At 52.9% G+C, this 27,968-nt stretch overlaps 2 protein-coding genes across 11 annotated transcripts in view; both read left to right on the plus strand.

Annotated features, from left to right (window-relative positions):
• RBFOX2 (RNA binding fox-1 homolog 2) overlaps window positions 1-6,142 on the plus strand; it is a 168,090-nt gene extending 161,948 nt beyond the window's left edge. For 7 of the 8 annotated variants that reach the window (XM_035551921.2, XM_035551922.2, XM_035551923.2 and 4 more), the window contains one exon: window positions 233-6,142. In XM_035551921.2, the coding sequence (XP_035407814.1) occupies window positions 233-277 (45 nt within the window). In that variant the 3' untranslated portion in view covers window positions 278-6,142. The remainder of the gene's footprint in view (window positions 1-232) is intronic. The other variant, XR_007708433.1, reaches the window with a different exon arrangement.
• Window positions 1,321-26,585, plus strand: MB (myoglobin). 3 transcript variants are annotated; one of them, XM_035551930.2, is made up of 3 exons: window positions 1,321-1,407; window positions 24,850-25,072; window positions 25,769-26,585. In XM_035551930.2, exons 1-3 carry the CDS (start codon window positions 1,391-1,393, stop codon window positions 25,913-25,915), a joined length of 387 nt encoding a protein of 128 aa, XP_035407823.1. In that variant the 5' UTR covers window positions 1,321-1,390; the 3' UTR covers window positions 25,916-26,585. The 3 variants fall into 3 exon arrangements, with proteins under 3 accessions (XP_035407823.1, XP_035407824.1, XP_035407822.1); XM_035551931.2 differs by lacking the exon at window positions 1,321-1,407 and adding an exon at window positions 6,990-8,473; XM_035551929.2 differs by lacking the exon at window positions 1,321-1,407 and adding an exon at window positions 20,891-21,281.
• Window positions 26,586-27,968: the final 1,383 nt, after the last annotated feature.

Here is a 27,968-nt window from a genome sequence, read left to right on the forward strand (position 1 = left end):
GACTTGGGCTTGCCAAAGTTCATTTCCAGCTGTGAGCATGTCCTCCTGAGCTACATTTTTTGTTTTTTGCAGGCAAGGTTCTCCTCTCTTACTTCTTAGAGGGACTGATGGTCGCGGGTCAGTGCCAGGACACATCCATTAATCCTTCTGAGAGCATTTGGGCACTGTCCCTGAAGGTTTCTTCCAGGTTCGCTTCCTAACAACCTCTTCTCTTCTCCTTTAATTTCTACAGGCGAGTTTATACCGAGGTGGCTACAGCCGATTTGCCCCCTACTGAAGTGACGTGAGCCCCCTGCAAGTGGGACAGCCCCCCCAGTTCATGAGGCCTGGCTATTGCAATATTTACTAGTAGAGGAACTCTATAGCAAGATGAGGAGGAAAAACAAAAAACAAAAGAGAAAATACTTTTTTATACCTCACTATGTTCTTTGAATATGTATTTTTTTTCCTTTAAATTTCTGCCTTTAATTCTTTTGTTCCAAAGATTGTGCTTTTTTGGTTGTTTTATTTTTTGTTTGTTTTCTTTTTTTTTTTTTTTAACTGTGGTAAAAATAATGCATTTCCGTGTCTGTATGTTGGTGCATAGCTTATCCTACCAATCACGGAAAAGGCGATTAGCATTAAGGAAAGCTGTTAGAAACCGAATATCATGCAATTAATCAGGAACACACAGACAGAGTTACTTCCCTGGGTCTGGTGCTTGGTGCCTGGGAGACAGGAGGACGTGAGGGAGAAGTCTCCACCTGCTGTGTTTCTGGTCTGCAGAAGGAAGCACTCTCTGGCTGTGGCTGGGACCTAAATGCTGGTGGGAAATAGTCATTTACGTGTGGAAAAGGGGGAAATGCAGAGACTTTCCTCGTTTTTTATCACCATCTGACGCGCACAGGTTTGGGACAGTTTCAGCAGTGTCAGGACTTTAGACTTGGCAAGAGAAGATTTCCTCAACCTGCCCAAAGACTTTGGCTGTTACCCGCTGTATAGGGGACAAGACTTTGAAAGGAGTTTTTGAGGAGGATGATCTTCCCCCTACACACAACTTATTCTAGCTGATTGTTGTCCATTGCTGGTGGCTGTAATTACCTTAGTTTCACATCCTCCTTTTCAAGATCTTTCTCCCTTGCTGTCCCTTTCCTCCCTCTCTTCCTCGAGGAGTGGCAGATGCAATGCACCATCACACAGAGTACCTCTGTTGCGGACAGCAAGCGGTTACAATTGCGGCGGCGAAGCCTTGATGACGAAGAAAGCTGTGGCTGAAGACTCAACCATCAGAGCCGTGCTCGGGCACGCCGAGGTCCAGCCTGCAAGGTCTCTCTCCTCCTGCTCATCCTGAGCTGCTTAGGCACTACTGCAAGTAATCTGTTCCAAATAACACGAGTGAGACAAACGAGTCATGTATAAGCTGCTGAGGTGAGGGTCACGCATGTGGGTTCTTGGGGGGGAAGAGTGTTCTTTATATCCAAACGTGATCCTGAAGTAGTTTTGTTTAGGTCAGGAGTTTGAGGGGAGGCAGAAGGAGCTTGTACAAGCTCTGAATTCATAGGAACTTCCCACCACAAGCTGTATCTAAGGCCCTTACAGAGCCACGTTGGAGACCTGGGGCCGTTTTGCCCAGCCTGCCATAGAAAGCTAACGCACCTGGGCTGCTGGGGCCGTATTGACACTACATATGATAAGATTTGGAAGTGGGGCGACTGTTCAGGGGAGGACTCCACGACTCCCAAGACCGTCCCCCTTCTGCTCTCACCAGCAGCGATCTGGCTGGGTTACAGAGCTGGCTTTTTTAGCTGACTGCAGGAGCAGTGCTGTGGCAGGGAGCTGCTGCTCTCCAGCCCTCCCCGCTCAGCCGCTGGCCCCGAGTGCTCCCAGCAACCCCGATGCTCAGAGGCAGGTGCTCTTGTGCTATCTCTAACCCTGCGTTAGCCTAACAAAACCGCACTTCTCTGCCTCGACTCTCTCAATTGGTACTGGGGTGAGCTTTTCACCCCCAGAAGGGCTGCTTGGAGCATGGGTTCGTTGGTGGAGCCTCTCCCAACTCCTGCCGTACACCTTCTCCACCCACTGCTGATAGCAGAATAGGAAACCTCCTGCATTTAACACTAAGCGGTGTCGGCAAGCAGAGCTCCCCGAGGAGGTGTCCTGGCCCAGCCATGCACAACCACGCATTTTTTGCTCTTCCCCAGCGAAACACGTAGCCTCTCTGGGCGCAGCAGAGAGGAGGCACCTAAATGAGAAGGATGGGGAAGCCATGAGTTAAGCTAGAGACCCTAAAGCTATTGATTCTCTGGAGGAATAGCTAGAAAAAGGGGACACCAAACTGCCAGCCTGTTGGCCACCTTTTGTTGTTGTTGTTTTTTTTTTTTTCTGGTTTTGTTGTTGGTTTTTATTTTTTTTTCCAAGCCAAAGTTTGGTTTGTTGCTGTTATGACAATTTTTTTGTTGTTTGTATATAAATATTTTAGTTAGATTGAAAACAGGGAGGGGGGAACAGGGTGTTGGGGCTTTCACAAAATCTAGGAAATGAGGGGAAATCGGGGCACGCGGGGGCTTTTGCTGAGCTGAGGGAGGGGAGGGAGGATCTGTGGTAGAAACGGTCACGCTCGCCCTCTCTGCCCCCGTCCTGCGGTTCAGTTCAGCTGGTTCTGACTGCGGCTCCCCAAAAAGCTGGGCTCGCCCTCCCCGCGTGCCCTCCCTTGCCCTGGCGGTGCAATCGTCCCCCTCCCCAGCTCTGCCTCTCTCGGGCGCAGGGCGGCCGGCCCCCTCCCTGCCTCCCAGCCGAGTCTATGCACGGCAGCTTCAGCCCACCCGCGGCTACTGAGAGTCGGAGGGCTTGCGTGCGGAAGCGCCCACCCTTTGGGGGGCCGCAGTCAGTCAGTCCTCTGCTGTAGGATCTCCGAGTGATAGCTGCTCCACACCATCCAGCCTGGGGCCTCCCAGAGCCCGGCCAGCTCCCGTCGTGCCCCGCAGTTCATGCCACCACGTCCCCGGCCACCCGCTCGTGGTGCCGAAGCCGGGCTGCTTGCACGGCCGGGCGCTGGAGGCGGCTCGCTCTGCGGAGCGCGGTGCCTCCCAAAAGCTTGCCCGCCAGCTGAGGCTTTGCAGCGAGGTTTCCGGAGGAGATGCTGTGCCACGGCGGCAGCGCCGCGCTTTCTTCTTGGCAAACAGCAGCTCTGGGTTCACTCAGACGCGTAGCGAACTGGCTTGAGATGGGTTCAGAGCAGCCGAGCCTTGGTTATATACCTGTCTTCTGGAGAAGCGAGGACAAAGCCTATATCTCCCTATGCAAAATGATTGACTCTTCACGAGTTAACCTGGGCCCAGACAGCAGCTAGTGCTTGTCCCGGAGATGGATCTGCAGGCGCGAGTCCCCAGGGCTTGGCTTTCAAAGGGAAAAACTGCACAGGCGGGCTGTTAAATAGCTTGCTGCTTGTGACCTTGTCTGGTGGCACCGGGATTCCTCTCGATGTGGAGGAAAAGATGTTCCTCTAAGTGTTGCTGTCTGTACTGTCTTGCAGTAGGTCTGGCCAGCACACCGTATTATACCGGTATAATTTTGGATTGAAGTGCTAATTTTTTATTTTTCTTTTTAATATGCTGGTCCGTCTTTCCTTGTGGATATAGTTGTGCTGGTACAAAGGTGAACTCTACTGTCCTCTGCTAGGAACGCGTTACAGCAGCGCCCAGCGCCCCTGCACCCCGTTGCGACCGTCCCCGCGCTGGGCAGGCTGCCCCATGGGGTCCGGGACCTGGGGACACCAGGAGAGCTGGGAGCCCAGGCCGAGCCTCCTGCAGCCCTCTGCTCCCAGGCAAAGCAGTTGTGCAGATCCCGTGAGGTGAGCGCGGGTAGACAAAGCCACGTTTTCAAGCAGCCACCGCTCAGCTGCTGAAATGCCTGAGAGCTGCAGGCTTTGCCCGGCGAGGGCTTGCTCAGGAGCTGGAGAGCTGTGGGTTGCTCAGGGCTCTGTCGGTGATCCTCAAGGATGATGTGGGAGCAGTCGGGTCACTCCTTGAGGCTTGTTTCCCCATCCCTAAAGCGAGAGGCAGTCGTTTGTCTCCTGCCCTTGCCTCTTCTGAGATCTGTGGGTGGGAAGTGCACGGCGAGAGCTGAGGAGGGTTGTCTGGCATAGGGGAGCGCAAAGCAGAGCCTCCCAGCCCCTGCCCCGTTCGTCCCCAGCCCGTCCCCATCCACATCATCCTGACCCAGCCCTGAAGGAGTAGAGCAGAGGAGATCACGTCTGGGGGAGCACTTAGAAATGGGATAAAGGGAAAACCGAGGGCGAGCTGGGTGAGCTCTGGGTCTGGCTCCAAAGGGGAAGGAAGCCCGCAGGCAGCTGCCGGCCTGGCAGGGTTGGGGGATGCTGTCCTCGGTGCAGAGGGGTGATGTGTGAAGTGTGTTACCTGTTTGCACTGTTTTGATATAGGAGGGGGGGGGAAAAACAAGCAGCAACCCAACCTAGTGAACGCGACGAACATCCAATGTAGACTTCTTTGTGTTTTTATTTTGTCATGCTCTTGGAAAATGTCAAACATTTTGTAGTATACACCAGTGAGACTTGATTCTTTGTTGCATAAAACACTATTTTTGGTGATGTTAATGTCTGAAAAGCCTCTTCCCTCCACCCCACCTTACTGGTTGCCCTCTCCACCCTCCAACCCCAGTAAAACTTCTCTTCTGCAAGGAAAACTCCAGTCACCGAGGCAAGCAGGAGTCTGATGGCCAGAGTGCGAAATGGGGCCCTTTCCAAGCAGGCTCTGGGGTTTCTCCCTGGTACGCGTTCCTCTAGCCAGGAGTTTGCAGGACAGCCCCCGTCCCTCTGCAGCACACGCATCAGCGGCAGACTCAACGGGACCGGGGACACCCAACTCCCGTCTCCGTTGCTGCTGCTGACCCTGGAAGGCAATTCTTTGTGGTGTCAGAAAGCTCTGGCAGCGATGGTCCTCTGGGCGCTGGGCTGAGCGCTTGCAGGGACCGGCAGCGCAGACCCGCGTCCCCCGCCGCCTCTTGGCGCCTGGTGGAACACGGGCCCGCCAGCCAAGAGCCTCGCCTGATTACTCCAGGAGATTGCTGGTGTCTGAAGCCGTCCACCCCAATAGTGATTTGGCTGGTAGTCAGCAAAATGCCAGTTAATCTTGATTTTTTTTTTTTTAATTTTAATTTTTTTCCTTCCCTGAAGTGGGTCAATAATAAGTCTCTTGCCAGGTTGCCAGCTCTCCGCTGGTGGAGGGGCTTGTTGTTTCCCCGAGGAGCGAATTGCTTACAGAAGTCAGAAATCAGGCCTCCCACAGGAGCAGTCTCGGTTTGGTCATGTTTTTCTATTTTTCTGTTCACAGTATTTTGTGTGTGCGCGCATGTTGTAGTTTTGGCAGCTTGGTTCGGCTGCGTTATCAAGTGACGAAATAATCCTCTCTTACCCCAGGGGATATGATTTGTTTTGGTTTCTTTTGTTTTTTTTTTTTTTTTTCCTTTTTTTTTTTTTTTTTTAGTATGATAAATCCTGCTTGTAAATAGCTGGAGCTAAAACCTGGGGCTGACAGCGAACGAGAACCAGGGCTGTAGAGCGACGTGGAGCTGGCGGAGCATTTTACTGACCTCACAGGCTGATCTACTTGAGACTTGGAGATTTTCCGTGCGAGGCTGAGATGCCGCAGCACCTCCAAAGGCAGCGACAGACTTGCCCCTTCACGCGGTCTCCCCAGCACCTCCCATTGCCAGGTACCGCCCGGGAGCAGGACGTGTCCCCCCGCGGGACGCGTTTCCTTCCCCTGGATCATTTCCTAGGACGCCCGAGCCGCTTGCCCAGGGTCCCATTTCCCTGCCGACTCTGGAGAAGCAGTATCTGCATCCCAGGGCTTTGTGACAGCCTCTAACTTCCCGCCCTCCCTCGTTAAGTATCATATTGTATAGTAGCTTTCAGACCATACAGTATTCATTGGGTTATTCCTATTATTATCAAGTAGCTGGAATTGTGAAGGTCGGAGTAGTTAGATCTTTAGCTTTTATTCCTTTTTTTTGTATTACTATCCATGTGTATAAATTATTGATCATGTTGCTGGCTTTTATAAACTCTAAGCAAGGGGGGAAACCCTTCCTAACCCTTTGCAAATGGTAATGAAGCACTGTTTTTAAATAAAAGAGAGAAACACCACTCTGCTGCCTCCTGCCTCTTGTCTGTATTGCTGTGCCCCAGGTGAGTTTCGCTGGTGCATCCGTCTCCCTGCTGGCCACCACGCGAAGAAAGGGGGGAGCTGGTTTGAGGAACGAGCCCGGAGATGTTGTAGCAGCAAGAAAGGGTGAAGCCTTGGCAAGCTACACCAGCAAAATCTCAGCCTGGTGCATTTGTGCCCCCAGCTCTCAGTAACCCCACTCTTATCCCTGCTGCCCGTTAGCAGAAAGCGCCATGTGTTTGCCGTGTGATAGGGAGCCTTTTTTTCCCTCCCCCCCCCCCCCCAAGCCTAATCTGTGTTTGGACCTGTTAGCTTGGAAGGACACACGGCCGTTTCAAATGGCAGTATCAGTGTTTTCTTTCATGCCTGTGTAGCCGGGCTCCCGCTGTTGGCGTTAGCACGGGATTAATAGTTAACGCGCACGGCTGGAAGCCGCCGTTCTTGTGTTGGGCAGAAATCTCCTCCGGGAGCTCGGACGTGGCTTTTAATCACCGCTCCCGTTGTCCTGCCTGAAAAAGGAGCATCGGGGCAGATGAGCGGAGCTTCATTCGTATTCCGTGGAGTGCTCAGAGATCCTCAAGTGAGAGATGTCGTGCAAATATATATACAAATAATCAGATGCCTTTTCCGCTGAAACGATCCTAAAAATAACAAATAATAAATCCCTGTGGGCAATTTGCAAGTAATTATGGAACCACAGCCGAGTGAAATGATACAGCGGAATAGGCCGAATACAGTTGAGGGCAGCGGAGGATTATTATTTTTTTATTTTTTATTTTTTGGAGATGCGAGACACCAGGCGCAAAGGGAAGGGGATAACGCGTGCCCCCGGGTGGCAGGACTGTGGGTAGCGCTGCAGGGAGGCGCGCGCTCCTTAAGCATTCCTCCTCGGTGTTTACCGAGGAGCTGCAATGTGTTCCTGTCAGATGATGCTCATTTCGTGCTAACAATAACTCGAGAGGATGTTCAACAGTAACTGCTAAAATTAGACGCCTGGAAGTCAGGGCTGGGTAATTGTCATGAAGGAGCTGGTTCAGGGACTCTGCGTCGGGGGAGCTGGGAGAGGTCTCGAAACGAAGCCCCTCTGTGCTGGGACAAAGGTGTAAGGCAGGGGTGATCTTAAAAAGTGAAGTAAAGGCATTGCAGGTCTCAGCGTACCTTCATTTCAAGGCAAAGCAATAAAATGGCTGATCCTGGAATCGACTAATAAGTCCTTAAAGGTGTCGCATTGCTCAAGGCGGGCTTATTGGGAACGGAGCTCGCCCAAGGAGGCTGACACCGGTTCTTTGAACAGACTGCAGGTTGGTTGAGGAAAGGAGTGCTGCCCGTTTAAAGCGTTTCCCTTCTGCAAGTGTAAATAACAATAAATAATAGATGATTCACGAGGCAGTTTTGGCTGAGCGCAAGCCGCAGCGCGCGTTTTCACGTGCGTGGGCAGCGTCTGCAAAGGCTGGAGGTACCGTGGTCCCGGCGGTCACAAGATTGCTCAGTGAAAAGGTTTAAGCCCAAAATCCTAATGCCCAGGGAGGAGCCCTGATCCCCAGGCCAGCGGCAGGGCTGACCTGTGCTCGGGGGGTCTGCTGCTGGCCTCCTGTTGCCTGCACTGCCTCGGGGTTGAGAGCCCGAGCATCCCTCTGATGGGAGACCTTAGCAGCTGCTGTGGGAGGGAGGGTTACTTGAACGCTTCCTTTCTGTCCTTATAAAAAGAGCTATCTGTTTATTCCCCCAAAAGAAGGATAATTAACTGCTCTCTGGAAGCACCTTACAAGGCGCAAAGACCTGACTTTCCTAGGGTTGTAACACACCCTGGCGTTCGGGACTCGAGGCGAGAAAAACCAGCCCCATGCATGGACTGAGGGACTTGCTGCGATGAGTTATTGCCGAAGAATTCCTAAATGTCATCCTGCTCCGGGAGCTCCAGAGACTCAGGCTGGCCAGCCCTCGACCTTCACTGCGGGTGAACCACCCGCGGTCCTGGCTCCGGCTCCAGGCCTTCGCCCTGGGCTCGCAGCGACCCTCCAGCCACCAACCCTGGAGCGCTGCCGGTCCTTTTTCTGCTGCTTGGTGGAGGCAGCCCCACAAACGGAGCCCTCCTTTGCAGCCTGGCCTTGGCGTGCTGCACCCAGCGAGCCCTCGCCTGGTTCCTTGCAGCAGAGGGAAGAAGCCCCTCGGTGCTCGGCTCCCTCGCTGCAGCCTGCGGGCGGGCGAGGAGCCCTGCGGGGCCGGCACCCGGAGCAGCTGTCCCACTTTGCGGAAACTTTCTTGCCTTTTTAAGGACATGCCGAGTGCCGTGCTCTAACTTTAGCACAAAGGTATGGTTGACTTGGCTTTTTTTTTTCTTTATTAATGGATGGATATAAATACATCTGCTCTCGGTGCCTGTCTTGTTCTTCCATGTGTAAACACCAAGCTCTGCCCCGGCTCTTTTTGATGATAAATTCCTCGTCTTTTGAATCACAAATCACTTCTTGTGTGTGTGTGTGTGTGTGTGTGTGTGTGTGTCGGGAGGAAGCGTCGAAGCGCAAAGTCACTTTGCTTTTTATAGCAGCAGCGCTCTCCAGCTGAACTCGGCTCAGAAATCACCGATTTCACGGAGCCCTGCAGCAGCAGCAGCAGCAGCCCCTGCGTGTTTCCATCGCTGCTAAAATAGCCTTCGCGTTCAGCCGGAGCCCTTGTGCCGCGGAGCACTGCCCTCCTCCGTTATTTGCCAAGGGTGCCCCCGTCCTCCCCGGCCCGCAGGCTGGGAAACCTCGCCGCGTGGTGCAAACACCAGGGCTTTGCTTTTCCCCTTCGGTGCACCCCGTTTGTGCTGCCGCTGCTGGCGGGGACGGCGCTCTCCAGAAGTAGCTCGTGGTTTTGGCCAGGCTCATGTTGGCGAGAGCGAAGGGCTGCTGCAGCGCTTGGGGCTGGGGGCTTTCTGCTTGCCCCGGGGGAGGAAAGGGAAAACCTGGCCTGATCCCATCCCTATTCCTTCAGGCGGTGGGAGGCACCGGCTTGTTAATGCCATGGCACGAGTGGTGCTGGGGAGAGGAGCCTGGAGGTGTCCAGGGGGCCAAACTGAGCGATGCGCAGCCCTGGTGCAGGTCCTGGGGTTGGGACCCACCACCACCCCCAGCCTGGGGAACTGTCCTGCCAGTCCTCACTGCCCGAGTGCTGTGGGGCTGGGGGAAGCTCTCCTGGGTGTCTTTGTGCTACGTGGGACACAAACCCCACACAGAGAGCCACGAGAGCCTTCCCCAGCCCCCAGGCAGCGCTCCCTGTGCATCACCACCAGCCCCCGGGGCAGGGGGTCTCAGGGGGACATTCCCCTGCAGCGGGGAGCGGGGAGGGTTTCTCCCAGCAGTGGTGAATCACCCCCTGGCACACAGAGAGCTTTCTTCGCTGTTTTTCATTCTGTGCCCACACTTCTAAATGTTTCTCGTTTCGGGGGGGGGAAACATTTGGAAGGTTTTCGTTGCGGCTGGGGGTGAGCGGCAGGCAGGCCTCCCCCGGGCTCTCTTAATGGCAAAAAAAGACGATCAACCCCCTTCCCCACCAAGTGGGCAACAAAACCACTTTTAGAAAAATAAATGAACGCTCTGGAACCTTCCCCACTCTTGGTGAGCGGGGTGTGTGTGCCTCCACGTCCTGCTTGCAAGCCCCTGATGGAGGCTTTTCACGGAGCATCCCCACGTCCTCTTCGCTGCCTGCCATCGAGGAGAAGAGCTGTGGGAGAGGTTTTGATGATTCACTTCCCACCCTGGTGGGATTTTGGCTGTTCCTGCCTGCAGGTCTCTCCCCACTGATGGCACCTGGGGACGGTCCTAAGCAGCCATGGTGCAGAGCCAGGTTGTCCCTGCGAGGCAGCAGGGACTTGAAGCTGGGCAGGTGCATGGTGGGCCTACACTTGGGTTTCCTTCAGAAGAGGAGAGAGGCTTATTGTCCACACAGTGCCCTTGTGTGGATTCCTGCGGCTTTGTTGTCCTTGTGCTTTTAGCGGGGATCCTGAGCGGCCCCCAAAGGTAGGGAGGAAGCAGGGTGCCAGCATCCTTACAGACACCACCAGGGCCAACGGGCTGCGTGCCCATGGTGTGCCTGGGCTCCTCTCGGATTGATGACCACGTGCAGCCACCCCCTTGCCTCCCTGTGGCTACAGCTGCACAGCTCCCCTGGGGCCATGTAGTTCTCAATTACCCCGCTCTGAGCACCCCTGCCCAAAATACAAGGACATTTGGTGTGGGGACAGCAGAGGCGAGGGGTGAATCTCCTCTCTTGTGCACTGCCCACGGCCATTTCCCAAGCACGGAGCTCTGCTACATTGCCCTGACTGCCTGGGGCTGCAGAGGGGGAGCTGTCCTTGCCAAACCTTCACGTGCACCCTCCAGCAGCCAGGCTGTCCCCACAGGACACAGTCCTGTCATGCCCAGAGCCATCAGCGGTGTTTCCATCAGCTTCGTTCTGGCCCTGACTTCACTCCAGATGTACTTTTAAAGGTTATTTCACAGTCCAAGCCAGAGAAAGTGCACTCTGTGAGTGTGCCCAAAGGAATGACCCATGGGAACGATGGGGCGTGGGAAGACCTGGTGATCTGAGGTAGGAGCAGCACAAAGGCAGGAGATTTTGGTGGTATTTGAATAGTCTCTTCTTTAATAGTTTGCAAATAGTTTGGAAAGGTCCCAGAGCTTGGTGTTATCAGCCCTCATCTCTCCACACCATGGTAAGGTGCCTGGGGCTGCGGTATCCCAGGATCTCCTGGCTCTCCAGGTGCAGGATGGCCATTTCCAGAGCCAGAGCTGTGCCACATCGCTGGGGGCCTGTGGTGATACCGGGAACAGGACCTGCTTCTCCTCTTCAGCCTTACAAGAGTCACCGACCAGCGAAGAGCGGCAAGCCCAGGACCTGAGGAACAGGGCTAAGACCTGGCTGCTGGTGGCCTGGTCACAGCTGCTTCGTGCAAACAGAACAAGCCCTCAGGTGGGAAATCTGGAGGCCTGAAGGGCTGCCAGCATGGTCCTAACACTGAAAGTAGAGTCAAAAGGTGACTGAAAGATGCAGGGATGGTGTAGCATGGCAGCGTGGCACTGTGGAGGCACCTGGGTCCCCTCTGCTGGAAGGGCTGATGGGTGACCAGCTGTGGGCTCCGTTTGGGGACATCACCTCCTGCCCACAACCCCACACGGTGCCTCCTGCTCCTCACCTCCATCTGAAAAATCACAGCTAGTACCTCGCGCTGGAAGTCGGCTTCAGCAATATTTGTGCTCCAGAGATCACTTCTGCAAGGAGCCATTCACATTCACGTTTTCATTGCCATCGCTGTGGTTTTACCTATTTCTGATATCAAAACGTGGGGGTCGTACAACATCAGGATGACCTGAGGAGACGCTGCGTTGCTCAGTTATCGAATTCCCCAGCCCCGCCAGCGGGTGCTGTTGCGGTGCCGTTCGCACAGGTCCATCACAGAGTTGGGGACGCTGTCCCCGGCGCCGGCTGCCACCCAGATCCCCGACGGCGTTTTACAGGAGATGTTTGTCTGAGCGGCGATGTTTGCGCTGAGGGTCGTGTCTATTTTTGCTGCCACGCCGTGTATTTTTAAATCGGGTTTGAGGAGCGTACAATGCCCGCGGCGCGGCTCCTCTCAGATCATCTGTCATGTCAGAAAGTGGTTTTGAATGACTGTCTGCTCGTTTCAAGCTAAATATTTTTTCTGTAATTAGATTGTTTTGTTTCAAATGTTATTTATTTATTTATTATTTATGAACAAGAAGTCAGTATTTGGCTGCCTAAGCATGGCGTGACTACACGGGTGGCGAGCAAACCACGTCTGTGGAGCTGGTGTGGGTAGCTAGCCTTCACAAAATGCCCTCTCTTCTTTCCTTCCCTGGGTCCCTCGCTGTGACAATCATCTCCATCAGTTTCTAAGCCAGGATGTGCTGGGATATCGCAGCTGTGTGCACGGCGGTGAGGGAAAAGGCTTCAGCCCTACGTGGCCGGACTGCTCAGCGCTGTGTCCCCAGCTGGACCTCGCCCCGCAGACCCTGTGTGGTGTCCGGCCACGCGGAGCCGTCGATCCCCATCCAGGTCCCCCCGACATGGGTACAACTGGGACGCTGCCAGAGCATCCCTGTGGCAGAGCCCTGGTCCACGCAGCTGTGGAAAATGATGAAGGTCTGGGGCAAATGTGGGTTAATGCTTTTCTGCCGCCAGGGCGCCTGAAGTCATGCTCTGGCAGAGGTGGGGGGAGGCTGATACATGCATGCATGGGCAAAGATAGAAAGGAAGGAGCAAGTTTCATACTTCACTGAGGCACTTGTAAAGCATTTGCTGCTGTTGTAATTTCACTCCTGAGCAGACATGGCAAAAACCATGGCTTCTGGTTTGCTTGTGAGTTCATAGGTGGAAAAAAAAATAGAGAGAGCAAAATAAAACATTGGTGTCAATCTCATTCAGCCTGAAAATATTTCTTTTTGGCTCCTGGCAAGCCCAAACCCCCCTGACCCCTTTGTCTGCTCCCTAAATGAGAGGTGTGGGCAGGCAGCGAGCAACCAGCCAGCATCCTGGTGGCACAATGGGGGGGGGGTGGTGGTGGTGGTCCCTTTGCCCCCAGCTGGGTGGGAGAGGCACTGGGATGGCAACTGGTGAAACTGGGCACTCGGCGGTGTGCGGGGAGAGACGGAGCAGGGGTGGTCACAGACTGACAGGGTGAGCAGTCGTGGAACTCGTGGCTGCGTGGATAATGGGAGAGACACTAAAGGTAAGAAAGGAGGACAAGGAATTAAATTAAAATTTTACTTCAAAGGGCATGGCGGGTAGCTGAGCTGCTAGGGAAAATGCTCTGAAGTTTGGGGATTTGGTTTTGGGAGCCTCTGTGAGTGAGAGCTTCCACATGGACCTCAATGTGGTGCCAGGGGAGCTCCGCCTCAGAGCACAACCTTTTTAAAATTATTTCTACCCTAATCTGTATGAAGTAATTGTATAATATGAAACCATGCCACTCAACATACGATAACTTTGTCTTAGCAGCAGGTGCTTTCATTTTTCTTATCCTGTGTATGCTAGGCACACATCCGCCGGCTGTTCTGTAAATAAGCTCGCTTTCCTGTCTCAGCCATGCCAAGGAGTGCGTTGGGTGCACCCATAGCTTTTCTCCTCAGGCTCTCCCCAGAGACCCAGCCAGCTCTGCTTGGCATTGCCTCTCTGCCAGCAGCTCCCCTGCTTTGTCCCTTTCTCCTCCGGAGCTGATTTTCTCCCATGTGCTTGCAGAAGAACCGGTGGCTGCTGCCACCACGTCGCAACAAGCAAAGGGCTGGGAGCCACTCTTGGGGGCTTCGTGGTGGTGCTGGCCACGTGGGTCTTATGGATCTACTTGGTCCTGTCTGACGTCTCTCTGGACATGTTTTCCAAACTTGCAGGTTAGGAGCCCCGGGAATGCTGGAAGCTGCATTAGAAGTTTCTGCTAAATCCCTAGCCAAACTCCTTGAAACATATCTTGAAAGGTTTCAGAGCTGGTGGCTTAGGGACGCTGTTCGTGGAGTTGTTGGGATGAGTTTGCTGGTGCTTGTGCTGCACCAGCACTAAGGAGACCACCAACTGCGGAGGCTGCAGTGGGGAAAAGATCTCACGAACCTCCTGCTGGATGGAGCAGGGAAAAAAAGGAGTTGGACGGGGGACTGACCCTTCAGGCTGGAGGTTCACCCCGGGATGGGCTGCACAGTGCAGGGGAGAGGAGCACATCCCTACCGCACGTGGTCAGCCACCAGTTCATGTCCTCACTGTTGGTTTGTGGGGGTGCTTCACTGTGCTCTGACTCTTCCTCAGAGCTCCAGTCGTTACCAGAGAGGTGGGGAGAAAAGATCAAAAGGGCAAGGCAACGAAAACAGGAGAAAAACACACGTGGAGGAGCAACGAGGGGAGAGAGAAAATGACTGTTCTACTTGATCTGAGGTTGAGACCACAAAATATTCCTAAACATGGATGTTTGACCAGGATAGCTTTTGGAAAAAAACGAATGAAGAGAAGATAAGAACAGCTCCAAAAAGGGATCACTTGCTGCTTGGGCTCCTTATAGATAAAGCTGATGCTGCCTTCTGAAATGTTTATGGACCACAGGGGAACCTGATAAAAAAAATCCCACCAGCCCCAAACCATACAGTGGCTTCCAGGACTCTGGATTTTCCCACATCAGCTCCCTGCTGGTTTTCTTGCCCTTTTTTTCTTTTTTTTCCCCTGGAAAATAACCCGCTGTACAATAAATTTCACATTACTGTGAATTTCTTGTGATCTTGGTGCTTGCTCCCTCTCTCTTTGGATGTGGCTGCATACACAGGCCTGGATCCAGGAAGACAAATCAGTGTGTATGCAGGAACAACTTCTGGCCATTGGGTGTCTTGGCTTCACCCCTCCTGCTCCATCCCTCCTGCATCATTGCCGCATCACTGGTGTCTTCTGGGGCTTCCTCCTTGTATGCTATGTCCTGCAGAAGTCCCAAGACCTCTAGGCCCTTGTTGCTGGTAGCCATCAACTATTTTTGGAAAATAGACTAAAAATCCTATGTCCTGGTGGCATCTGAGGACTGGCAAGTGCAGATCCCAGCAGGGATGGCTGCTAGGAACGGGAAGAGGAGCAGAGCAGCAGTGAGGGCAGAGGAACCACCGCAATCACAGCGCCTTTCCAATAAAACCATCTAGTGCTGGCGTGTCGTGGTCCTGCGGCATGTCCCACGCAAGCAAGACAAAATACTGTTCGGCTGGAGAGAGAGGAGGAGGGAAAACGATGTGGAAAGTCTAATTGTCAGGGGAAGGAAGTACTTCTGCTTGGGGAAATGAAGCATGAGGAATGGCTCTCCTACGATCAGGAGGCCAAGTGCCGATTCCGTGATACCAGGGCCGAGGCTGGCACCAACTCTCCCTCTTGTGGACATTCCCCTGCATGGTGAGCAGCCCTCAGCCCCCGATGGCTTTATTGCAGGCTGCGGTGGGCTGGTGGGATGTGCTGGCTCTCCAGAACTCCTGGATTCACCAGAAAGCCTTGGAAGATGCCAGTGCCAAACCCAGAGGAGCGTGGATTGCCTTGGAGCAGAGAGCTGCCATGTCTGGCGAGACCTCTGCTGCACCCAACGGGGAAGGAATGAAAAGGACCCAGGCTTCGATAAGCAATTTCCGGGCAGATCCTGCTGCAGACTAGCTGGATCCGATCAGCTGAGTCTCCAGCACCAGGGCATGTGGATGAAGGAGAATGATGAAAAACAAAAGCCTGGTGCCTGGGGAACCTGCAATTGAAAAGGCACAAAAGATGGGGAAAGATGGGGAAAGATGGGGAACTTTGCCTGGTACTGTTCTCTCTTTTTCTTTCTTTTCCTTTTTCCTTTTCTTTTTCTCTTTCTTTTCTTTTTCTTTCTTTTTTTTTTCCTCTTTCCATTTTCATTATTGCTTTTGAAATGGGCATGCCTTGAAACTGTTTGTGAAGGGTTGGAAAGCGAGTAGCAAATTTTGGGGTTTACGCATTGGCTAATCTGTTGCAGAGTCACCAAGTCTCTGGTGGTTTTTTAACATCTTCTCCCAGTAGGGCTGCAACCACGTCTGAAATACGTTTTGGGGGAGCACATATAAGAGGATTAAAAAATTATGAACCCATGGAGAATTCTGCCTAAGGCTGTTGAACACAGGGTGCAAATACGGCCCTGGGAAATCCCTTAGTCTCGGGTTGCTGTGATAGAGTAGGGCTGTTCCCGCTCCTTACACTCTGCCTCTGCCTCTGGATGCTGTTGGGGGAAGAGGCAAGATGAGCTTCTAGCTGTCCACTGATCCTGTGTGTGTAAGATGTTTAGAGGTGAGCTTTCCAAAAGCCTGGGACACCCACCTGTGACTCCAAAGAGCCGAGCTGTCTCAGCAGACTGAGCATTTCACAGGGATGCTGTGTTACACCACGACCACGGGACCAGGCTGCTCAGCACGGGTGAGATGCTTTAGTGCTTGGTTGGTTGGGCAAGGCTTGTGGTCAGTACCAAGCCCCTCCGTGGACACTAAAAATCAAAAGATCTGCAGGAAATGAAGACAGGCGAAACTGCAAGAATGACAGTAACAGGAAGAAGCTGCAGAACAAAGCCCATCCCAAATCCAGTCATAAATGCCCTGCTCCTGCAGCCAGGCCACCAGTGCTGTGCTCAGGGTGTTCACTGCCACCAGGTGTTGATCTGCTTGAAGAAAACATTTAATTTTTTTGCCCAGGATTTTCTGCAGAGGGAGTGGTTCCCCCCCGTAAGAGCACTGGATCGCAGAAAGCACTGCTGGATTAGGGACTGCTTACATGGGTGCTCTTCCAAAGAAGGAAAAAAAGATCTTGTGGTCGCTCTCCTCGTGTGGGAGTGATAATGCAGAATGGGGCACAAACTTTGGAAGTGGCCAAGGGCAGCTGGAAGCAAGGGCTCATTAAAAGGCAAGTGCAAGCATCAGCACAAAAATGTGCATCTGGACCTCCCCGTGGGCTCTCATCTTGCAGAAGCCCCGTGCTCAGGGGATTGGAGGCAAGGGGAATGAATAAGTGGGTCTGATTCCTCCCACAATCTATGCTGTATCCTGGTTAGTTCCCCTACCTCAAGAGGCAGCTCTGGCGTTGGAAGTTTTCACCATTTCACTCATTTGCAGGTGCCTGAGCCCTCTTGCAAAGTGAGGCACCCTGCAAGGTGCCCTCGCACATGTTTTCTGGCCCTTGCCCTTTCCAGCTGTCCCTCAGCGGGCTGTAGCTGCCAGTATGGTGTTGAGTGTCGGTAGAGAGGAGCGAGGGAGGAATTCCCCTCTTATTATTTCTGTACATAGTGCAGAAATCCCTGGGTGTCACTATGGTGTTATGAGTTTTAATCCACCTGATTCCTAGAGGTCTCCTGGCTCCTGCTGGTATAACCCATGCTCTTACCTAAAAAAACATTTCTTCCCTTTGCTCCCGGAACAGGCAATGCTTTAAAAGCTGCTTGTTGCCTTCTAATCCTCCTCCTCCTTCCTTTAATGGCACCTGCATTTTCCCACATACATCCTCAGCCCTTTTGGACTCCGGTATCCCAGCCCCAAAGGAGAGCCTTGCAGCTCCACAGGAGCAGAAGTAGCTTCCACTGTTGGCTCCTACTTCGCAGCCCAAATATTCTGGTCCTGGACTGCCCTGCTGCCTCCCTGCTCGCTCTTCCACCAGATCCAAGTGCCAGCCTGCAATGAGCACCCCACTTAGCCCAGCTCAGTGGTTCATCCAGGCACTGCCCAGCTGCCCAGGTGAGGGCATGGGAGCTGTGGATCAGTCGTGCCATGGCTCTGTGCCACCCTGTGCTCCCTCTGAGGACAGAAAATGACTGCGTCATGCAGTTGCCTGTCTGATAGTCACCAGAGGTCAGATCCTGCGTGTACTGAAGTGAAGGTAAAGCGCCCTCTGACTTGGTGGTACAGGGCCTGACCCCATATTGAGATGCTCCATGCACAGCACAGCTCTGCAAACCTACAGCCCAAACCTTGCCCCTGTGCTGCCATCTCCTCCTAATCATTCCTCTTCCTTTCAAGCAGGCGCTGGGGTCACCTCCCAGCTGCTGAAATCCATCAGTATGCAGGAGCCCTGCCTGGAGGCACTGCTAAGAATAGGGCTTAAGGGCGAGGGGCAGAGAGGAGAGAGCCTGGAAGGGATTTGGCCGCTGCCAGCACCAGTCAGCCCCCACCAGGTCTCCTGCAAGAGGCAGAGGACATGCAATGCATGCAAGCGCCCTTCTTTGACAGCCTTCTGATCCTGAAAATAAAACAAACAGTGCTCTTGCCTTGCTATGGCTATAGGATTTGCTATTGCTCTTCTCTCTCTGGCTAGTGCTGCTGGGAGTGCAGTATCCCACCTGTCTGTCCGTCCGTCCGTCTGTCTGTCTGCACAGCCCGCGCCGCAGGCTCCGAAAGCAAAGCGCAGGCGCACCGTCCTAGAAGAAGCCATGTATCAGCAAAATGCCATAGAAACCGAAGCTGGGCTGCAGAGGGCCTTTTCCCCAGCATTATGCAATACCTAATTATGTAATTGGGAGTTGCATAACGCACCTGGCTTCTTCGGCGTGCCGGCCTCCCCCCGACTTCTCCCCTGGCAGAGCAGCACATGCCAGGCTGGCATCAGGCTGCGCATTGTGCAGCGCAGGGGCATGGCATAGCCGGGGCTGCGGCCGTCATCCCAAGCTGTCCCCTGCTCCCAGGTGGGGTTTTTATTTTTAATTATGTCATGGGGAAAAGGTTCATTGAAAAGGAAAAAAAAAAAAGGGGGGGGGGGGCTGTCAAAAAAAACCCTGTTCACCTCTCTGAGTTGTTTTGCTGTGCAAACACAGATGGTCTGGGGTGTTAAAATTGAATGGTTTTGGAGCATCCTTCTCTCCCTCCTGCTGGAAAGTGCATTTCATAAACGTATTTAAAATGAAAATAACCGTCACTATGATTCTTACCAGTGCCTGTCTCTCAGGCATGCATTTCCCTCCTTGCAGCAGCCCTGGCTGCAGAGAAGACAGAGCTGGAAATTATTGCAGCATTGCTACATTACCTGCCAAGGCAGCGTGGGGGACTGCTGGGCTCTCTGGCATTCGTTTTACAGGCCGCAGCTGGCTTTCTCTCTCTCTCTGCAACAGTGATACTCTAAGAAAAACTGAATTTGGCCAAAAAGACTGGGAACTGGTGCCTCCCTGCTGCCAGCGTGCAATTCCCGCCGGGGTACTCCGGCCCTCCCTGTGCCCTGTGTTAGGAACTGGCACCGGCTGCTGCTCCTAGTGCCGTGCCCTGCAGCCAGACCTCGTTCTTCCCCTGGCTATCCCAGGGGCTGAACCTCTCTGATTGCTCACAAAAGGGGAAATAAGCAGCTTTTCCCTTTGCAGGGATGCTGCACGGTCTAAATTCACTGATACCTATGGCAAGGTTTGCCGTCCGTCAAGGAAGGAGCTGTTTTGCCAGAAAAGACTCTTCCCCTGCCCTTTAGGGAGGGGGGATCCTTTGCTAAGCACCTTTTGGATAGACACCAGCCCCTGCAGCCCCTAGGAAAGGCAACAGGCCCCCTCCAGCCTGCGGATCCTGCATGGGGACAGGGATGTGGCCTCCCCTCCGCGTGGCTCTGTCGCCCGTGGCCACTAGATGGTAGCAAGCCCTGGCCGACAGCTCCGGGCTGCTGCAGCGCGACCGGGGGCTCCCCCAGCAGCACCGGGGGGTTTTGGGGTCTGGGCCTGGTCATCGCCATCGTCCCCTTTGCGGACCTCACAGCACAGCCAGAGCATTGCGAGACCCCTGGTGATGGTGGCACGTCGGCTGCTGGTGCTTCGCTTCACTGCGCCCCCAAATATTAACGATTTAATGCTCGTTTAACAAGAGCGCTTTATGTACGAACATGGGCGCGCAGGTGTGGCGTGACCATATGAAAAGGCCACCCGATTGCCCATGTGAAGGTGACGGCCGATGTCGGCTCTCGGCACTTGGCGTTTGCCTGGATGGTGGTGCCAGCTGTAGGCCTTGCCCTAGGGGATGAGCAGAGGGCTGAGGCACGCGCTGCATCCACACGGCTGCTGTAAGGCTTGTAGTCACTTTGCAAGCTGTATTTATTTATGCTCCACGGGGAAGAGCTTATGATTTCATTTCATTGCCGTTTCACTTGTGGAAAAACCAATATGGGCTCCCCTGCCCTTTTTAAGGCCTCTGTCCATTCACTGTTAATATCTGTACGAAGACTGTTGGCTTCACGGCCCTGGGGATAGCTACAGAGCGACAAGAGTCAACCAAACTCAAATGAGGTTATTATGGCGACTGAGCAGTTTCAGCACGGGGAATACAACAGAGCTCGGTGCATAAGCAGCTGCCTCTCGTGTACCAGGAGCACACATTTCTCTCGCGTCTGAAGTGCATGTAAACCTGTAAGGTCAGCATTCAGGATCCTACCCAAGGCTGAGCATGGGGCGGCGCAAATGCTTGTTTAGTGTGATAAGGACTTGAGGAGCGAGGCTGCGGGGATGTGATCTCTGCTGGAGGGCTCCCAAGCGCTCCTCCATCACTTCAGCCTAGTTTGGGTAACTGATAGTGCCCTGGTGTTTGCATGGGGAAATCAGGATGAAATCTTGGCCTGGAAGAGTTTAGGAGGCAGGTTTTTGGATGTGAGGCAAACTGGTGCATAGAGGAGAGAAGCAGAGAACTGCTGGTTGGCTTGGCTGACAGGCGCTTGCTAAGCACAGCGGGAGAAATTCTCCTGCCTCTGGGCTTGGAGGCCAGCCGACACCTCCACCTGCCTCTGGCCACCCTTCCTACCCTTAGGAAAGGCCGCAGGGTGCTGCACATCTGGGCAGTGCTGCTGGCTGGGCTTCGCTATCGGGCCGTGCTCTGACTGCACTCACCCCTTGGAAGGGATTAATCATCCTGCTGGCATGCCTGGCTGCTATCGGTCCTGAGGGAGGCTGAGGAGATAGACTGGGAGGTGTCCAAAATCATATCCACGGTGGCTCGTGGTGGCTTTTCCTCCTGATGCTGATACTTGGCATGAGAGACCTCAACCCCCGCAGGGGAAAGGAGAGGCCTCTGGAGGGGAGGAGCAATGCTACCAGCCATCCCGGCCTTGCTTCTCCCTGCCTTTGGCAGGCAGGGGCGTGGGAGGCGGGCTGGCCTTGCGGATGACAGTGCTCTTCAGGAATCTCCCGCTGCACAGTTTGACACCACATCTTTGGACGCCTGTCCTTGGGAAGCCGGGACAGGCTCCTGGCAGTGCGTTTGGGCAGTGCCCTTTCTGTCGAGAGTGGGACGTGTGCCAGTCCAATACGAAAAGCAGAAATGATGCCATCAGTAGCACCCACAATACCACCCGACCCGAAATAGCTTCCTAGAAAAAAAGAGAGAGGCTGATTAGGTTAGACAAGCCTGAAAGAGAGCAAGATGTCCAGCTGACGATTAACAGGTGTAGGTCTGTGAGGAGGGACTATAAATCCCGCGGGTGAGCTCTCCAGCCACCCTTTTGGGGAAAGGCAACTGCTGCAGGCAGCGCTCAGGACCCGTCTGCCCCCATCTTCCCCTGCCTCCAGTGAACCATGGGACTCAGCGACCAGGAATGGCAGCACGTCCTCACCATCTGGGGGAAAGTGGAGGCCGACCTCGCCGGCCATGGGCATGCAGTTTTGATGAGGTAGGCAAGAAGCGTTGGTCCTAAGAGCAAAACTGAGAGACTGAGGAACGCTGCGTACGGGGACTCGTGTTCAGCAGTGTGCATTTCAGCAGGCTGTTTTCTTTTAATGTAGGGCGGTGGCATTCCATGGCTATGGTTTCTGGCTAAAAAATTGCTCACTGTGTGAAGGGGCCGTGATTCTGTCTTTCCATCTGTGAGTGCAGGAGGAAGCCTGCGCTGCTTTCAAAGGATGGAGGCACTTTGTTGCTCCCTCTACCTGACCTGCAGGTGAAGCTCTGCTTTGGATGCTCACTGCCCAGGCACTGCGGTGAGAAATGCTGGAGCAAACTGTGTGTCCTGGGCCTTCAGGTGCTCTGCAGCAATGGTGTGGGGAGGAGGGGATGGAGAGGGGAAGAAAATCAGCTCTGGCAATTCTCTTGAAATCTCTGATTTCAGTAAAATTGACTATAAATTACCTGAGTGTTTCCCTCTCTCCACCCTGATGTCACCTGGCAGAGTCCTGCCCATCCTGCTTTTTGGCCAGACCCCCCAGAAATCCAGGCAGTAAAACTTGTCCATTCCCTGCTGATGAATTTGGGGTCTGGGTGTCAAATGAGACACATCGTTCCCTGTGCTTCCCTCCTTCCAAGGTCAGAGAAGGCATGCTCGTGATGTCCCCATATGAGAGGACCCCTGTCCCTACACTGTCCTTGCACTCCTGACCCCCCGAGAGAGGAACACCCCGGGAAACAAGCAAATCACAGAAATGCAGCCTGCAAGGGGTCTGAGGGCTGTGGAGGGGGAAACAGCATCGTATCCTATCCTGTCCTTAAAGACCAGAAGGGTTGGAGATGTCAAGGAGACCCTCTCCAGATGTCCCCTCAGCTTGTGCTCAGCACCATATGCTAGGAGGGTATGGACGCTGTGGACAGCAGTGGGGATGTGGCTCTCACACAGGGGGTTTCTTATCTCAAGCACAGCTAAAGGGAGGACCCCACACCAATGGTCAAATCCACAGTCCATTCAAAGCTTTTCCAAAAGTGAGCCAAACCAGGGGGCTGTTTTATTTATTCTGAACAGTTCAGCTTATATGATCCAGAGCAGGTATACTGGGGTGGTGGGCAGCAGAAGGCTGAGCCCTCCCCACCTGACCACCTCTGTGAGGTGGCTCTGAAAGTGCCACAAGACAACAAAAGCAGTTCCCAAACTGCACAGGTAATACTGCTTTTCCTTCAGGTATTGAAGGCTGAGCATTGGCATTAAATGCCAATCCATGGCATTAAAGGTGATACCCCTCTCCCGTGTGACTTGGTGCTCGCCAGCACACTGGCAGGTCATTTCTTGCTCCTTCAAGGGGTTTCTGAGGGAGGGGAGAGGCAGGGAAAGCCCAGCAGGCTTCTCTTAGTTTAGAAATGTGCCTGCTTTTGCGTTGTTAAAGGCTTCTTAGGTAGATGACATATCCTGGAATATGTTTAGAAAATACCAACCCAAGTGGATGTTTTCCAAAGGAAACAAACAAACAAGCAAAACATTCCGTGGAAGAATATTCAAGGGTCTCGGGAGTATCTTGCTTTTGGCAAACATGATTCAGCCATAGCCAGACACGATGGAGGGAGGCTTTTAGAAATAACTCCATCCCATTGCATAGGGCAACCTCATCTCCCCGGGTGAGAGACAACCCATGTCATAGAAAGATACAGGAAAAAAAAGAGAAGGCGTGTGTTGTGCTCAGCACTTGGTAGAGTACAGAAGTCCTTAGGAGATGTTTGAAGGGAAATGTTGGCAAAGTCTGGTCACTCATTTATAGAAGCTTTTTGCTGCAGGACAGCTTCTGTTTTGCATATGGCTGAGGTATTTGTTAATGTAGCCTAACCTATGCTTACATGATATGTCAGAGAGTCTGGCTCTCACCCAAATGGCCACTTAATAGGAGGCATGTTTGGTTCCAGATGGGACCAATCCCTAGGAAATCACAGGACCAGCACCTTCCCAAGGGCAGAGCAAGTGAGTAACCACGGTCCTGCGAGAGGAGGCTGGTTTGGTGGCTGCAAGCCCTGGGCCAAGGGTCCAGACCCTGCAGCGGGCATCCTGAGTGAGCTACTTCATGGATGTGAACCACTGCACTTCTGGTGCTTCAGCTAGTTGGGTTATGCCCATCAGAGCGCATAATACCTGAAAATAAACTTGTGCAAGGGAGCCGATGTCTCTCAACACCTCATTATTAGACTGCTCCTAATAACCAGGACAGCCTGCGTCCCCCTTTCACCCTGACTCTAGGACTCTGGCAGGGAAAAGAATGAACTTTCCTACCAGTTTGGTTGCCAGTGGTGTCAGCATCCTGTCTCCTGGGAAATGCGGCAGGGAGGAAGTGGGGGACAGCACTAGCCTGGCTTTTAGCCACCTATCTGCCTTCCTGATTTCATTTCCATTTTGGGATCAGAGTGCCTATGTGTAGCACTGAATGGCAGGGCACCGCATGCCTGATGCCCTGTGCTCTTCTTACCCACTTGCTACCAAGGACTCTCATAGATGCCATGGTTCCAGATGGAGGAGCCACACTGCCAGCACCACGCTGAGCTGGGGCATGCATGAAAAGGGCAGAAACTCAAACCCTCTGTCTGTGTTCACAGGGTGGGGGCACTGTAACGTCTCCCACTGAGCTGATGTTCAAACACACCCAAGCCTGAAAGTGAGGGACATGAGGCTGGGGCCTCTTTCCTGGTCATTGCAGAGATGGGCTCGGAAGAGGGTCCTGGTGAGAGTCTGGGGTCTACAGTACCTCACAGGGAGACAGGCTGGGGGAAATACAGGCTAGCTCCTCAGTGAGAAAGTGAACCAGGTAGGACAGGTGTTTTTGTTTGGTTTTGTTTTGCCTTCAGATGAATGCAAGAACACAGCTCTCATTGCCATGACCAGTCTCGGCCCTTGTCTCTGTCCTAATGCAGTTGACATAGCCCAGGGACTGGTGCCAAAGAGTTAGGACAGCTATAAAAATAAAACATAATAATAATTTTAAAAGGGATTTTTTTTTGGATACCAATTGCACATGGTTAGGGCAGTGTCTCTATCTCAGCCAGAGGGAATGGAAAAGAGATGGGGTGATCACCTTAGGACATGTGTAAAATGATGGGATTAAAGTAGATCCAATATTCAAAGAGAGGTACATCAGGACCTTCTGCCCTCCAAAGACAAGAGGCATTTTATCTTTTGCTAATGATAAAAAACAGCCTGGGTAAAACAGATGGTAGAAGAAACTTCTGCACACAGAATGTCATCTGGCTGTGGAACAACCTACCAGAGGAAGAACAACCTACACAGATTTAGAATAGGGTCAACTGCTTTTCTGGCTTTCTATACACGCTAAATGGAATGACTGTGAATGGTGACAATTCGGAAAGGGTCTAAAGCATCACAATTGCCAGGTGAAAGCACCCGCTTCCAGCAGGGACTAGCTAAGAGCTTTCTCTGTGGGGGGAAGCAGGTTATCATACATTTTCCTGTCCATATACACCTGGAGCAGCTGGACCTCAGCTCTGTTCTGGATGACAGCTCTGTCAAGTCTCACAAGTCCCTCTGCTTCTGTCCACAGACTCTTTCAGGACCACCCTGAGACTTTGGATCGCTTTGAAAAGTTCAAAGGCCTGAAGACCCCTGATCAGATGAAGGGCTCTGAAGATCTGAAGAAACACGGAGTTACCGTCCTCACCCAGCTGGGCAAAATCCTGAAGCAGAAGGGTAATCATGAAGCAGAGTTGAAGCCCCTGGCTCAAACCCATGCTACAAAGCACAAAATCCCTGTCAAATATCTGGAGGTATGCAAAAGGGCAGGGAATCTTGGTGTCTGATGTGTAATGAATGTGTGCAGGACAGCTACGTGAGAGCTGCACTTTTAGTTAGTGATGTCTAGTTGGACTTCAGTGAACTCTCAAGTCCAAGGTCTCTGTGTACAGGCAAGAAGAGGCACAGAAAGGGCTCAGCTCATGGTATGTGAATCTCCAAGTTTAGATTTCCCATTCCAAACACCATATGCAGTCTGAGACACTCTTGACAATAATAAACCAGCCCATGCAGCCCCTGCATGCCTGGGAAACTACATGACATAAGAACTGTCAGTGGCTGGACACGAGGGATGTACAATTTTAGAGTAAGCCCTGGAGAATCCACTGGAGACCAAGACCCACAAAACTAAGTGTTGCACAAACACAGGCATGAATTTGGGCCTGAATGGACAAGGCAAAGAGTGGTAAGGGCCATGGTCTACTCAAGGTCACAAAGCAGATAGTGTCCGAGCTAGGAACAGAGCCCAGTTCTTCTGCCCAGCCCAGGCTCCTTGCATGCTAGACCACAGTGTCTCTCCAGAGACTGCGGGAAGGGCTACTGAATTAGCTCAGAGATATTTCCAGGCTCTGCAACCTATTTCTTAGTCTGGATTTTCTGAAAATAAACCCTGAGCGTCCCTTCTGTTTTTTTTCTCTTTTTTTTTTCTCTCTCTCTCTCCTTCCTCACAGTTCATTTCTGAAGTTATTATCAAGGTCATTGCTGAAAAGCACTCTGCAGACTTTGGGGCTGATTCCCAGGCTGCGATGAAGAAGGCCCTGGAGCTGTTCCGAAATGACATGGCCAGCAAGTACAAGGAGTTCGGTTTCCAGGGTTAGCGTATACGCACAGAGGGACACCACGACGGAGGCCTGGCCGTGCATCTTAGAGAAGCTTCCCCAGCACTGTTTTGGACATCTCATGATTGGCCATCCAAGACGTGTGGGAATGCTTTGACAAGAGGCCGAGAGTCACCACAGGCAGAGCAGAGGCACTCAGAGTGATGTCCATGATAAACCGTTGTCCTTTCCTGGCTTCACGTATACAAGAGAAATAATCTGTTTTCTTAGGAAAAATAATATAAGGGGTTATCTGTCAGCTTCTGCCTATCCCTATGCCCTTTTTCTTCCCCCCTCCCCAAAACCCAGTCTCATCTGAGAGGAGAATGTCACGGCAGGACATGAAGGGATGTGGAGGAACAAGGGGTGTACTGAGGAGTGCAGTGAACAGGAGGGTGAAGGAATGACTCAAGTGGTGCAAAAGGGATGTCAGGGTGGGAAGTGGGGACACCATGTTCCTTTCCTCCCCCAGGTGAGACTGTTAGCAGGTTGCGGTGGAGAGCTTTCAGCGCCGTCACTGGTGTTACCTTGTTTCGTGGGGGTGGGAGCATGTCAGTCTCCGGGGTCTGCCAGCTTGGCAACTCGCTGAACTCACATTAGCAAAACTATAAAGAGTAGTACACCCTGTGATCCGTAGGTTTCTGGCAGCTGCTGCTATGCATGTGAAGTTGTGTTGCACTGGGAAGTAAAGTATGCGTTTCTCAGAAAATAAAAAATTCCCGCACTGGCGTCGTGTGTTCGCTCCTTGCTCCGTAGGAGCCCCAGCGAGAAGTGGGGGAGATGGAGGAAGTGGACGAGGTGTTTTGCGTACATACCCGGCCACCAGCGCTGATGCTGCGGTGCCAGCCCACAGCTTGAGTGGCATGGGGGGACCTGGGCACTCGTGTGTCACCACGGGGTCACGACCTCGTTACTGGACTTCAAGGTGCCAAAACAGCATCCTTCGTTCCACACGAGAAGCGATCCCTGACTCAACGCCGTGGCTGCTGCTGAGCGGAGGGGATGTGGAGGGGATGGCCTTGGCCACCTACGTGCTCTGCCTTTTTCTGCGTGCAGGAGGGAGCCGGTTGCTGTGTCCTGCTAATGACGGGGAGGTTGCACACACAAGCAGCCTCAGATCCGAGCCATAGCACTCTGCATTGCTCTCTCCAGGAGATAAGAAGCAATAGAGTTGCTTAGCCTGGGAGGAAGCTGCCCACAGCAGTGGGTGCCCTTAAGACCCAAGCTTTGGTCTCCCTAGCATTATGGGATGCTACAGAGGTGAGCAGCTGGGTCCTGGCTAGGGGGAAATGCATGGGGTCGACACTGCTGCTCTTCTCTGCTATGGAGAAAGTAATGTGGTTTATCTCACAGAGACAGCGTGAGGACAAGCATGAGAAAGAAAAATGAGGTGCACAAAATGAGGAGCTACCAGCAGGGTCTGGTTCAAAGCATTCCCCGCTGGACTGCATGCATTGGAGACAGAGCAGGAGCCGCCAGCTCCCTTAAAAATCAATCCTGAACCAGCATGATCCGCTGGGTCTTTGGTCAGGGCAAAGGCCACAAAATTTCAGCCTCTGAAAGGAGAAGGAATGAATTCCTTCCCAGAACAGAGCATCTCTGATTTCTTGCTCTTTATAAATCCTCACTTTACCTCTGGGAGCTTGCTTGGGGTTTCAACCTTTCAGAGCGGGTCACAAAAGCATACGGTGTCACATAGATGAAGTTACAGCCAGGTGGCCCCTGGCTTAAGCAACTTGCTCCTTCTGACTCCAGTCTAGCCTGTCTGGCTTCGCAGGAAGGGCAACCTATTTAATTAAGGTCTAGGATTGCCTGTCCAACACAATAAGATTTCCTGCCAGTGACAACAGGCTCTGCTTTGGGATTAAAAGCTCTGCTATGGCAGCTGCCTCTGTCAGTCCAAGCGGGACTGTAGTCATCTCTAGATATTTTTATGTAGGGCAGCATGGTGGAGGAGGGAGGGTTTGCACACATGTTGTGCCTAGCTACTGGTTATTTGGTACCCGGAATGTTTGTTGGGCCTTTGGGAGCACTGACCCTTTGCTCAGTCTGC

The sequence above is a fragment of the Cygnus atratus genome, chromosome 1 (genome assembly GCF_013377495.2).
Source record: "Cygnus atratus isolate AKBS03 ecotype Queensland, Australia chromosome 1, CAtr_DNAZoo_HiC_assembly, whole genome shotgun sequence".
NCBI classification, from domain to species: domain Eukaryota; kingdom Metazoa; phylum Chordata; class Aves; order Anseriformes; family Anatidae; genus Cygnus; species Cygnus atratus.